The following is a 14,735-nucleotide window of genomic DNA, read 5'->3' as shown; positions in this document are numbered from 1 at the left end:
AAATTTAACTAATAGATTTTATTTTTTAGGCCAGTTTTGGGTTCACAGCAAAGGTGAGTTAAAAGTTCAGAGAGTTCCAGATAGCCCCTTCCCACTCCCCATGTGCAGTCTCCCCCACTATCCCATTCCCCACCAGCATTGCAAAACTGATGAACCATCAGTGACACATCATTACCAATCAGAGTTCATTGTTTAAATACAGGTTTACTCTTAGTGTTGTACATTTTATGATTTTGACATGTATGTATTAGTATAGTATCATACAGAATAGTACTACTCCTCCCCAAATGCCTGTGCTCTATTTGTCCCTCTCTCCCTCCAGTCCCTGGCAATCATTAATCTTTTTACTGTCTCCATAGTTTGTCTCTTCCAGAATGCCAGCCAGAATGCCAGCATTTTATTCTTAGATGGAATCATACAGATATTATATGGCTTTTCAGACTGGCTTCCTTCCCTGAGTAACATGCATTCGAGGTCCATCCATGTCTTTTCATGGCTTGACAGCTCATTTCTTTTTATCACTAAATAGTATCCCATTGTATGGAGGTACCAGAGTTTATATCGTCAGAAATGAAAGAGGAGATATAACCGATATCATAAAATATGAAGGCTCGTAAGAGACTCTGAACAACTGCATACCAACAAATTGGTAACCTAAAAGAAATGGATAAATTCCAAGAAACATGGAACACCAAAGAAACAAACAATCCAATCATGAAATGGGCAAAAGACATGAACAGAAATTTCACCAAAGAAGACAGAGACATGGCCAACAAGCACATGAGAAAATGCTCCGCATCACTTGCCATCAGGGAAATACAAATCAAAACCACAATGAGATACCACCTCACCCCATTGAGAATGGGGAAAATTAACAAGGCAGGAAACAACAAATGTTGGAGAGGATGCGGAGAAAAGGGAACCCTCTTACACTGTTGGTGGGAATGTGAACTGGTGCAGCCACTCTGGAAAACTGTGTGGAGTTTCCTCAAACAGTTAAAAATATACCTGCCCTACGACCCAGCAACTGCACTGTTGGGGATTTACCCCAAAGATACAAATGCAATGAAACGCCGGGACACCTGCACCCCGATGTTTATAGCAGCAATGGCCACGATAGCCAAACTGTGGAAGGAGCCTCGGTGTCCAACGAAAGATGAATGGATAAAGAAGATGTGGTCTATGTATACAATGGAATATTACTCAGCTATTAGAAATGACAAATACCCACCATTTGCTTCAACGTGGATGGAACTGGAGGGTATTATGCTGAGTGAAGTAAGTCAGTCGGAGAAGGACAAACATTATATGTTCTCATTCATTTGGGGAATATAAATAATAGTGAAAGGGAATATAAGGGAAGGGAGAAGAAATGTGTGGGAAATATCAGAAAGGGAGACAGAACGTAAAGACTCCTAACTCTGGGAAACGAACTAGGGGTGGTAGAAGGGGAGGAGGGCAGGGGGGTGGGAGTGAATGGGTGACGGGCACTGGGGGTTATTCTGTATGTTAGTAAATTGAACACCAATAAAAAATAAATTAAAAAAAATGGGCCAAGGAGCTGAATGGACATTTTTCCAAAGAAGACATATAGATGGTCAACAGGTACATAAAAAGATGCCCAACATCACTAATCATCAGAGAAATGAAAACCAAAACCACAATGAAATGCCACCTCACACCTGTTAGGATGGCTACTATCAAAAAGAGAAGAAATTACAAGTGTTAGTGAGGATATGAAGGAAGGGGACTCTTGTGCATTACTGATGAATTTCCATCAATTGTACAGCAACTATGGAAAATAATATGATGTTTCTCAAAAAATTAAAAGTAGAATTTCATCCAACAATCCTACTTTTGGGTATATTCCGAAATAAGTGAAATCAAAATCTTGAAGAGATATCTGCACTCCCATGTTCATTGCAGTATTGTTTACAATAGTCATGATATGGAAATAACTTACATGCCCATTGGTGATGAATGGATAAAAGGGAAAAAATGGATACATGCGTATACACGCACACATACATATCTACATACACAGAGAATATTATTTGCCCATGAAAAAGAAGGAAATCCTTCCATTTGCAACATGGGTGAATCTTGATGGTATTATACCAAGTGATATAAATCAGACGGAGAAAGACAAATATTGTCTGATTTCACTCATGTGAGTAATCTTAAAGAGCCAAAATCATAGAGGCAGTAGAACGCTGGTTGCCAGAGGCTAGAGGATGGTGGAAATGCAAAGATGTTGGTTGAAGGATCGAAACTTCCAGTTAAAAGATGAGAATCTAACGTACAGCACAGCGCCTAAATTAACAGTCATATGTTGTAAGCATGGAAGTTGCTAAAAGAGTAGATCTTAATAGCTCCTCCCCCATCTCCTATGCACCCCCCACACACACACATACAAAGGTAACTATGTTAACTAATGGATGTGTTAACTAACTTTAATGTGGTAATCATTTTACAACACATACATGTATCAAATTATCACCTTGTATACTTTAAATTTACACAATATCATAAGAAATTATACCTCCATAAAGCTAGATTAAAAAAATTGAAGTTTAAATTAAAATGGAGCTGTGTGTGTGTTTCTGCATTGTTATTTTCTGCAGCAGTACTCCTCAAAGCAGGCTGTCTTCAAACTGCTTCTTAGACATCCGACACAAGGTAAGAAATCCCTGCCAGAATACAAATGAACTCATTATTTTCTTCCTTGAGAAAGATTTCCTGTGAAAAATGCCAGTTGAACTACCACAGTGTTTCATGATGTAGCTGATTTACATTCGGTGGCTCATCAGCATGGACAGTTAACAAGCATTCCTCAGACTGGCACCGGTCCACGGACCACACGTAGCACTAATCAATATTTTTATATATCACCCATTAGATTTTGGCTTCCTCTCTCACACTCTACAGAAACCAACTTCTTAACACCCCATTTTTCTGCTTCCTCCTTGGTCTTCTATAGAATATATCAATCCTTAAAGTTCTTTTCTGGCTTTGATTAAAATGCACATGCTGATTATCCTTATGTATCTTTGACTCTTCCTTTTCTGTCCCCTTGGCCATATGTTCATTCTCTTTCTGCCACTTGAGTAAAGACATCCTTTAGGTTCTAACAACAGACATATTTTTTTCTGCTCTTTTCTCTCCTGATATGCAATCTCCTACAACCCCAAGGTCTCAATCTTCACCTCTGATGCAGGAGCTGCAGTGCAGATGTTTTTTTGTATCCCTTGCAACACTCGGCACAAACACTTCTGCATATAGTAGATGCTCAGTAAATGTCTATGGAATTGAGAAAGTAGTGAATTATGTGCAGCATGGGTCCTATTATTAGGCACAGAAGTAATTTGTTCTTACCATAGTAAAGAAGCACATTGATTTTTTTAAAGTAGCAATAGTTACTCTATTGAAAATATTATATAAAATTAAACACCTAGTGATATCAAAGAAAATTAAACTGGAAATGCTTGTAATATTTAAAATAAAAAAAATTAGAGCCAAACAATTTTACAGTTGCACAGAGCAAAATTGATTTATAAGCAGAAAAGGGTATAGCAGAAATAACAATGGTCCTAATATTATGTGCAATATAAAAATGGATTTTTACCTTTTTCTACTGTTAAAAATTCTCCATTTCAAAATTCAGCCAAATAGTGAAAATAGATAGCTAAAACTGCAAGTTATTTTCTTAATGGTTTTGCTAACAAAACTCAAAAAAGGAAATACATTTTAAAAACACTGTACATCTGAATCACTCTTCTGTATTCTTAATCTGCCCAGTAGTCCTTTTAAAATTCTTTCAGCCTCCAACCCTCCCTTAGAGTCTTCACAGTATTTTCAAAGCTGATAAAACCTCATTCTCCAGACATATGTTTTAATTCCCAACAGAGACTGCTCTACTTTTTAATTATTTTTAATTGTTATTTATTTATGATAGAGAGAGAGAGAGAGAGAGGCAGAGACACAGGCAGAGGGAGAAGCAGGCTCCATGCACCGGGAGCCCGACGTGGGATTCGATCCCGGGTCTCCAGGATTGTGCCCTGGGCCAAAGGCAGGCGCCAAACCACTGCGCCACCCAGGGATCCCTTTAATTATTTTTATACCTAGGTTTTATAAAACTAAATATTAAAACAAGTATTCATTTGATGGAAAACAATAATCGGTGTACCATAGAACACAAAAGTACTGTAATAATGATGTTCTTGTGCTTCTGTGATTGATGCATGAAGTATATGTTAGGGAAAGGAAAGAACACACAGCAGTGTGCAAACATGCAAGAATTAATAATGCTGGGCAGCCCGGGTAGCTTAGTGGCTTAGCGCCCGCCCAGGGCATAGTCCTAACAGACCGGGGATCCAGTCCCATGTTGGGCTCCCTGCATGGAGCCTGCTTCTCCCTCTGCCTATGTTGCTGCCTCTCTCTCTCTCTCTCTCTCTCTCTCTCTCTGTCTCTCATTAATAAATAAATAAAATCTTTTTTAAAAAAAGTCTTAAAAAAAAAGAGTTAGTAATGCTGCTGTTTCAGCATAAGTACTCAATAACCATAGAAGTCAGGAGTGACTGTTCAACCCCAAAGTAATTAATCATAGGATAAGCCAGTATAAAATGGACTATGGAAATACTGAACATCATGGGATTTAATTTTAGTGATATTTAGGCACCAATTACATAACTGCAGAATAGTGCTTTACCTTTTTAGGACAGCAGTAGAGATTTACATACTTATAGCAACTATGATAAAGATCAACTAAAAATAATTACTGTATGTATGGAAGGATTTGGGGGTTATTTTTCTAGTATTTTTATTCAATTCTTTTCTGCAAAGGATGGTTGGTTGTAAGTAACCCCCACCTAAAATTTAATTTTTGAGGGCTGTCCTAATCAGACTGTGACAATATTCCTGTAAACAAAACAAGTGAATCAAAATTATAGCATGGCGCCCAGTGACTGCTCAGAACATGCATGGAAGAAAGTCACGGCAGGGTGACCGAATGAAAGACAAAAACTGTTATAAGTCCTTTAATATTCATATAGCACTTGAGGGTTTACAAAGGGCATTTGTTTTTATTCTTCATTTTATTTTTTTAGGTCAAAAGATCCTCTGTTGGAAGCCCATGGGGGCCTTGAAGAATGGATAGGAGCTGGGGAGCAGGCTAGGGATAGAGGCAGGAGGCTGCAGGCGTGGTGGCTGGAAGCAAAAGAACTGCCAATGTTATGTTGCTGTTTATCCTTAATGTGATAAACACAATATGTCTTATATATGATTTCTGAGAAACAGAAATGTTAATGAAGAGTCTATAAAACCACCAAATGGGAAACTGGATGAGCCCAACAGTGATCTCATTTATATGTTTTTAAGGTCAGCAGTGCTATGACCTTCAAGCTCTCACAGGAAACTTTCTTATGAAATAAGGCTAATGTTAAACAGATAACACATGTAATGGGTGTCCTTAGGGGAAAAATTCTGAGGAAGGGATTGGTAAGGCCCCACTCACATGGACACAGCAAGAAACTGGGCCAATCAGACTACAATTGGGGAGAATGGATATTGGCAGTCTGGGGGGACGCCAGGCACTACAGCAGGTGCTGGGATGCAAGGATCAGAAAAGCAAAAAACAGTACTGGCTCTGCCCTCAAGGGGAACTTCAAGTGCCTCAAGAAGAACTTCAAGTGTTCACACTCAGCCTTCCCGCTCGCACAGCTTCCTTCAAAATGCCTTGTGGCTGTGCTTTTCCCAACACCCTCCATGCCTCAGGTGTGTGGCAGGTGTAGGTGCCTTGCTCCCAAAGTTCCTGGTCTCCTGAGCCAGAGGCCTCACTCCTGCTGAGTCTTTCCTCTTTCTCATCTCCCATTGCAAGACCCCATGCAGATTCTGTGTACTAGATCTCATCCACTCTCACCTCCTGCAAATCACTCCTCACACACAGGTGTTCCTCTCTCCCCTACCTGCTCCTCACATTGGTCAGGCCTTCATCCCTTCTTACTTCACCACTCTTCATGCCTCTTGCATCAATTATTTCAACTTGAGCCTCCTTTTCTTTGTTTTTAAAATGGAGATGAGGGGCAGCCCAGGTGGCTCTGTGGTTTAGCCCCGCCTTCGGCCCAGGGCCTGATCCTGGAGACCCTGGACTGAGTCCCATGTCTGGCTCCCTGCATGGAGCCTGCCTCTCTCTCTCTCTCTCTCTCTCTCTCTCTCTCTGTCTGTCTCTCATGAATAAATAAATAAAACCTTTAAAAAAAATAAAATGGAGATGATAATGACAATAATATCCATCTTACAGGCTTCTTTAGAGGGTAAAACACGTTGATACACAGTAAGCCCTTAGAATAACTGCCTGGGGCATGGTAAGTGCTCAATTAATAGTAGTTATAATTATTGTTATTATTGACTGAGAATGCCAGAGAGAAAAGATGGATAAAAACAAGGCCCAAGCCGCAAAACACCATTCCAAACCTCTTTTTTTTTTTTTTTTTTAAGATTTTATTTATTTATTCACGAGAGACACAGAGAGAAGGCAGAGACACAGGGAGAGGGAGAAACAGGCTCCTCGCAGGGAGCCCAATGCGGGACTCGATCCCGGAACTCCGGGATCATACCCTGAGCCTAAGGCAGACGCTCAACCGCTGAGCCATGAAGGCGTCCCTATCCCAAACCTCTAATAGCAATTACATACACTGCAGTTACTTGCTCATTTGTCTGTATCTGTATCTCCTACCAGACTACAAATTCATTCTGTCTAGCAAATAGTAGGAAGATAACAAATGCTTATTGAATTTCAAAAACATTTATTTCTAATTATCATATACCCATTTAATAGCCTTTCATGCCATTTTAATCTAATAGTGGCTGGTGAGTTTGATTATAAAAATACATGGAACACAGATTTTTTTTTTCAAATCATGGCTTTATCCTCTTCTCTCAAAACTAAAAATTACATAGGCAGAGCACGCTCAGGCTCTAATGGAAAATGATGCTCAAATATTTAACTTTCCAAAATGTCATATTTGAATCACTTTACCATCACATATGCGAAGCTATGTTAGACAGTCAAGACATCTGCTTCCTTGGCCAGAAAGTGTAGGCGTTCATGGAGATTGAAGCTAGAGATAGCAAATGTTAAACAACAGCCTCCAGAAGCTGCAGGGTGGCTCACAGCCCAGGGCTGCCCACACTGGGGCCCTGCGGACTTTTCTGTCCCCAGTCAGAAGGGCTATCCTGGGGAAGAGGGTAAGGGGCTGGCCTCCTCCCACCTCTAACACACTCTAGTTCACAAGGCCCTAATTTCTCCTGCAACCTCTGATGTAGTACTTCCTCATTCAGTTTTGTTCAATAGAACTTTGGTGCACTTGACTAGTCCCCAGCTAACCTAGGCCCACTCAGAGAAATTCTTGGTAAAAGAGGCTGCAACACATGATATGTAATCTTTTATTCCTTTTAAAATAATTTTCCAGCTTTAAGATACAATCAATATTAGCACTGTGTAAATTTAAGGTATACAACATGATGATTTAATACATACATATACAGCAAAATGATTACCACAATAAGGTTAGGTAGCACATCCATCACCTCACATAGTTAGCTTTTTCTGTATGTGTGTGAGTATGCACGTGTGTGTGTGTTTGTGTGTGTGTGTGTGTGGTAAGAATTTGTAAGATCTACTCTTTTAGCAATTTTCAAGGCTATGATACAATATTGTTAACTATAGCCACCATGCTGTAATTAGATCCCCAGAACATATTTATCTCGTAACTGGAAATGTACACCCTTTGCCAACATATCCCCATTTCACCCAGTCCCCAGCCCCTGGCAACCACCATTCTATCCTCTGTTTCTATAAGTGAGGTCATACGGTATTTGTCTACCTAACTTATTTCACTTAGCATAATGCTCTCATGGTTCATCCATGTTGTTACATATAATAGGATTTCCTTCTTTCTCATGGGTACACACGCATGTGCGCATGCACACACACACACACTTTTTTTTTCACACTTTCTTTATCCATTTATCTGTGTGGACACTTACACTGTTTCCATGTCTTGGCTATTATGAATAATGCTGCAAAGAACATCCCTTCAAGATCCTGATTTTATTTCCTTTCAATATATAACCAGGTGTGGGATTATTGGATCATATGGTAATTTCATTTTCTAAATTTTTTGAGAAACCTCCATATCATTTTCTGTAGTAGCTGCACCAATTTACATGCCTACCAGCATTGTGGGAAGGTTCCCTTTTCTCCACATCTTCACCAACACTTGTTATTTCTTGTCTTGGTAAGAGCCATCCTAACAGATATGGAATGACATCTCACTGTGGTTTTTACTTGCGTTTCCCTGATGATTAGCGATGTTGAGCTTATACCTGTTCATGCTCATGTACCTGTGGGCCATTTGTACATCTTCTTTGAAAAAAATGTCTATTCAGATCTTTTGCCTACTTCTAATCATAGCATTTATTTTGGGTTTTTTGTTATCATTGTTATTGAATTGCACAAATTCCTCATATATTTTGGCTATTAATGCCTTAACAGATAGATGTGTAAATACTTTCTCCCATTCCAGAGGCTCTCCTTTCATTCTGTTGATCTTTAATTCCTTGAGAGAGACAGGCTACAGTTTTAAGATTTCAGAAAAGGAAGACTCTGAATATGAATTTACGGAAGTGGGAGAGGGTGGACAGGTAAGGCTTCATGAAAATCTTCACACTTGTTGGTTGTGATAAGTCTTCGAAGATAGACAGGGTAAACTAAAGAGGTGAGTAGGACATTAGGGTGGAAAGAATGGTCATTAGCAAGGCTGAGAAGTGGAAAGACCCTCAGGTGCAATGGAGTATATTTGCAGAACAGTATGGCTGCAATTTCAAATGAATAAATGGGGGAACAAAGATGAAGATGGATGATAATGACACAGCATGAAGGCATACTCTGGGAGTCTGGCAAATGTGCAAGTGAGAAGCTCTGGAGGATTTGGGCAGGGAAGTGAAAGCTAACCACGCAGTCATTTGCACAATGGTTTGCAAAGGAACAACCACTAGAAGAGAAAAGTTAAATGGTTACTGGAATGTTATAAGCAAGAAGAAAAGAGTATCAGATTCAGAAAATAAACAGGTGGGAAAGGATAGAACCAAAAAGTTATTCTGACCCATCAAAAGGTTAGTGAGTCTGCAACCTGGTAAACCCAAAGATAAATTGTTATATCTTCCCACAAGTAGCTAGGAAAAACAGGACCAGGACTCACAGGTCAGTACAATGAGTGAAACAGCTAATGTTTATTGCAAGTCTGCTGTGTGTCAGACAGTGCTTAGTATATTATATGCTTTATCTCATTTAAGTCTCTATATCAAGCCATTCTGAGAGTTGTGCTTTATGATCACCAATTTACAGATGAAAAAACACAAGCTGACAGAGGTAAGATGACTCGTCTATGCTCAGAGAATAGACAGTAAGGAGAATGAATAACCTGACAAATATTAATTAGAATAGCACCTATTTGCTGGGCACTCTGGGAAACGGTGGTAAACAGAGAAATTGTCCCTGCTGCTTTTTTCAAATGGAGCCCTAACTCCAAAGCTCTTCCCTTTCTTCCTCCACTGCTTCCACTCAAAAGTCCCTGGTCCAATTCGGTTATAGCATTTGACTATTGCCATGTTGTCCCTACATTGCTGATATTAAGCCTAATTTTTATTTTTTTTAAAATCATTATAATTTGGCTATAAATGTCTTTACTTTTTCTTTTACAATGTTGATAATGACAGGAAGCCACAGTACTTTGTGCTCAACTGCTTGTTATTTATATTTTAAGCAAGAAAAGCTGATACCAACTCCTGGATCAATCTAAGAAGCAGTTTACATCAAAACTCGGACCTTCTAAAAAAAAAAAAACTCGGGCCTTCTCACTCTTGCAAGATTACCTTCTCCTCAATCAAAACAATTACTTCAGATTAAAAACAATCTGCTATGTCAAAGTACAAAGTACCAAAGTCTAATTTATATGAAGGTACTTAATTAACTCGAACAAATTACACTAGAAAGAAAAATCCATCAATCATTTGCATATTTTTAATATTCAGGATATTAAGTATCGAAATATACATGGAATCTAGGACAATTAGAAAACATTTCCTTGTTCACGCAGTAAATATTTATTGAGCACTATGCCTGAGGCAACATTATAAATGTTGTGAGAGATACAGAAATTACAAAAGCAGGAGACTGTTTCTAGGTGTTTCAGGGTGGTAGAGCATAAGACACAAGGAAAACAAACATAACTCTAGTTTAGGGTATGTGGTCGTTGGAAGACAATTCTCCACAGCTCTCTTGCATTTTTGCATGTATTGTGAGTGAGGCACTGGCTGTCCTTTGTTCCGAACTCTCTTTTCAAGGATATTTCTATAGCAAACATCTCTGGCAGACAGAGAGGTGTCTCCCTTAGGAGTAAAAAGCAGTTTTGCTTACAATCCTGGAAGATACTGTGTCTCCTTACAGAGCCAAGGGTAAGCATGCTTACTGTCTAGTATACTAGTACGTCCCTCCAGAACAAAAAACAGACATGTTTCCTGACCATTATAAAAGATTTGGATTTCCTGAACTCAGTGATCCTCTCTGATAAGGCAGTCCATTTTGTGTGCAGTAATGGAAGCTGGCCCTCATCTGTGGGAATAGTCTCAGGGATTAGGTGCCAATAAGCTGAGACTCATAGACCGCTGCTGCTATGAGTAATAAACTATCCTGTCTCTGACTTTGGAGTCTCATATCTTCTACCAGCATCTATGAAACTGTGTTCGGATAACTTGCTGGCTTGCAAATAGGATAAAATCACAGTCTTGACAGTTATTGATAGCAGGAGGTTGCAAAAATGGCAACAAATTCATTCCCCTCCTGCTTCTATGCCCTTTGGTCTACCCTCTTACACTGATTCTGGGCTTGATTGTGTAAACTTCCTTGGCCAATGGGACATCAAAAAATATGACACAAATAGAAGATTGAAAAAGTACCTTAGCCTCTTTCTGGCTGTTTTTTTTTTTTTAATTTATAGTCATGTGAAAAAGCTCAGGCTAGCCTGTCTGTGAGAAATACGTGCCCAGTGTCCCCTACCATCCCTGCCAAGAGCCTCACAATCACCAGACATGTGAACAAGCCCAATTTAGGCCATCCAGCCCCCAGCTAACAGTCCAGTTACTGATGATGTCAAAATGAATCCAGCATTAATCGGTAGAACTGAGAGACCTGAGAACTATTCAGCTTCTAGTTTTGGGAGTGGTTCATTTTGCCACAAAAACTAACAAAAGGGGTAGCAGACAAAACAAAAACTACTTTTGGTAGAATATCTATATTACATATTCCACAGGGCTCAGGGTATGTGTGGTTAAATGCTGTAACTCCAGAACTCAATACTGTGCCTAGAAGAGAGTTAAAAGTAACAACAGTTTCAGCTTTGTTTTCATTCATCCATCTGAACACTCACTACAAAAGTCACTTAATTTTCATCTCACAGGCAGGTTGTGAGCTTAAAAGAACTGTGTATGAATCCAGCAAGGCACATGCTTAAAGGGAAAAATCACAACTTGATACTCAAGGAAACATGCTCCCATGTGCAAAAATCAGCTCTTCTGGAACGCCTGGGTGGCTCAGTGGTTGGGCGTCTGGCTTTGGCCCAGGGCGTCATCCTGGAGTCCCGGGATCGAGTCCTGCATTGGGCTCCCTGCAGGGAGCCTGCTTCTCCCTCTGCCTATGTCTCTGCCTCTCTCTCTCATGAATAAATAGATAAAATCTTTAAAAGAAAAATCAGCTCTTCTACCTAATATCTGGCAGTCCTTGGGTGAGTTATTTAAACATGTGGCACCTCAGTTTCCTTATCTGCATCATGGGAATAATATAGCTTTCTTCATGAGCTTTGTAACATGGTGTTATAAAAGAGGCATTCTCTCTGTGTAACCTAACAGAGTATCAGGGGTATTGTGGTGGAAGAGATGAAAGCCTTGGAGTAGCAGCAAACAAGTAACATGCACCTGCTCACATGCTTTCTCTCTCACATACATACATGCACAAAATCAAACCATTTCCCAAAATTAAATTAAAAAGCCAGCCAGCAGAGACCTAAGAAGAGGGAAGCTAAGTAACAAGAGGGCTATATTGTGGTCTACAGGAAGACAAACTTATTATTATATAATGTGCACGTGTCATATATAACAACCCAAAGTATGTTGTTTGAAAAGTCCCCTGAATAATATAACCTTTCTGGAAAATTAATGCCTGACAATGTGTGAGTATATAGAATATAGAATGTAACATTATATTAATGAACTAAAAGATCACTTTTCAGATATTCTGCTTCATATCTACAGTTGAGAACTAAATCCCTACTTTTTATTTATAGACATCTTAAATACCTTCCTCTTGTTCCTCTACACAACTAGGTTTCATCACATTTAAAATACTTTAAAAAAAAAAAGACTTTCTTTTATGATTTGGCATCTTTGAAAATTCTGTTTAACTGCTGGCTGGCAATTGAGTGCAGTTGATATTGTCTCTCAGACATCAAAACCAAGATTATTATTGGAATTATACAAATCAAGCCAACAAATTGCCCATGGCCTAAGTTGGTTTTCTGTAGCATTCTGAGACCTTGGTAAGGGAAATTTTAAAAATCACAATTAATTTCTATTCTCATTTACATGATAAATGTATACAAAGTTCTTTTTCTACCACTTACTTCAATCATAAGCAGTACTAAATAAATGACATTTAGTTAGCTATAACCATATTGTATATTTTATTCTTTAAAAAAGCAATAAACACACAAGGACATGGATGGAGCTAGAAAGTACAATGCTAAGTGAAATAAGTCAGTTAGAGAAGACAAATACCGTATGATTTCACTCATATGGGGAATAAAAGAAATAAAACAAATGATCATAGGGGCAAAAAGACAAAGGGAGAGAGACAAACCAAGAAACAGGCTCTTAACTACAAAGAACAAATTGAGGGTTACCAGAGGGGAGGTGGGTGGGAGGATGGGTGAAATAGGTGATGGGGATTAAGGAGGGTGTTTGTTGTGATGAGCACCAGGTGATATATGAAAGTGCTGAATCACTATATTGTATGCCTGAAACTAATATAACACTGTATGTTAACTATACTGGAATTAAAATAAAGCAATAAATATTTCACCATATCTCATTAGCCACTGAAAACCAAGCTCTAAAGTTCTACTAAACAAGACCACATGCCTTCAGACCAACACACATTTATCAACCATAAAAGTCCATTGGGTCAACTGTATCTCTATCTCTGGAGCAAATAGTTGGAAAGCAGTAAGATGAGATGGCATAGAAAATTTAAAAATCAGAAACACTACATATATTTATGAATGTTTTAAATTTTAACAAATTATTTTACAGATTGTCCTTCTGATCCTGAATCTAGAAACATCATATCCCCCAGTTCACACCCATTATGGGGCACTACAACGCCACAGTGCCTTATGGTGGGATGGTATCAAACACCCTTTGGCTCAGATGCAAAGTCTGTTCACTGGAGGGACATCTAGGTGTCCAGCCCAGAGAGTATCCCACTGGAACCCCAATCTCATTCTGCCCCAGGAAAGCCCCCCAACATTCCCAAGTCTGGGAACTGTCATCTAACTGACTGAGGTTGCCTGCCACTTCAGGAAACTTTGTCATCCTCTGTTGAATAATATCTTAACAGAAGCAAATAAGCAACCAAACAAACAAACTACCCCAACTTACCCGGAAATAGTCGCTGCATGCTGCTAGGACTGCCTTGTGAGCATGGAATTTCTGTTCCTCGGCAATCAGGGTGACATCGCAGAGGATGCCGTCACTTCTCTGTTGATTCAGCGCTGCCAAGACACTATCATTGTGAGATTCCGAGTGGCAGAGCCTCTGGCCTGTCAGCATTTCTTGAATACTACGAAAGAGAGCAATCACATCAACACTCTTCCGCTGGCCAGCCCCTGTGGCCCCCGTGCTACCTCACCCCCTCAGCACCAGTCTCTTTTCCTCACCCCGTTAGGGTGTCTTTCTCTTTCCTACTAATGCTTCTCTTTCTGAGTTTGCGTTTTTGTGTGTGTCCATCTGTGTCTGTGTATTGGCCCATGTCCGTGGGCCTGTGAGCCTCTGCTTCTGGGCCTCTGTCCCCTGGATATGGATATGCACATCTCTGAGTGCAGCACTTTCTCCAGATGTGTATCTGGATGTGTGTACATATGTGAATCTGTCCTCTCTGCGACCCCTGCCCTAACTCTAATTCCTTCTCTAGCTTTGTACCACCTGTGTGGGGTTAGTGCAAGCTCAGAACATGATCACCACCATGCCCTGATCTAGCACAGAATCCACAAGACCCCCAGACTCATTAGAGATATAGGAAGTTGCCGTATCTCCCCTCATTAATGTAATGCATTATTATTATTACATTAATAAATAAAACAAAACTGAGTAAGTGTTGGTTAGAGAAAAAAGAGCTGCCACTAGTCACTCCATGTAAAAGGCAATTAATTAAACCACAGCAGATGATTATTAAACTTGGGTAATTATGTACTTTAGGAGAACATCAAAAGAAATGTCATGGTAAATGAAAAAAATCTAAGGCTGGAAGTAAAATATATCTATATTATCAGCTTTCAATCTCTGTATGTGGTCACTGTACTATATTTAGGAATGACTATATAATTTTATTTTCCATTCTATTTTTT

The 14,735-nt window shown here is 39.4% G+C and overlaps 1 protein-coding gene across 9 annotated transcripts in view; it reads right to left on the bottom strand.

The window, feature by feature from the left end:
* The window catches only part of KLHL32 (kelch like family member 32), a 230,991-nt gene that overhangs the window by 161,325 nt on the left and 54,931 nt on the right, over positions 1-14,735 (bottom strand). For all 9 annotated transcript variants that reach the window (XR_005368042.1, XM_038554767.1, XM_038554775.1 and 6 more), the window contains one exon: positions 13,771-13,951. Coding sequence is in view for 8 of the 9 variants with exons in the window: in XM_038554767.1 (XP_038410695.1) it covers positions 13,771-13,951 (181 nt within the window). In the remaining variant the exon portion in view is untranslated. The remainder of the gene's footprint in view (positions 1-13,770; positions 13,952-14,735) is intronic.

This window comes from Canis lupus, chromosome 12 (assembly GCF_011100685.1).
Source record: "Canis lupus familiaris isolate Mischka breed German Shepherd chromosome 12, alternate assembly UU_Cfam_GSD_1.0, whole genome shotgun sequence".
In the NCBI taxonomy this organism is placed as follows: Eukaryota; Metazoa; Chordata; class Mammalia; order Carnivora; family Canidae; genus Canis; species Canis lupus.
This window is presented reverse-complemented; position numbering and strand designations above follow the sequence as displayed.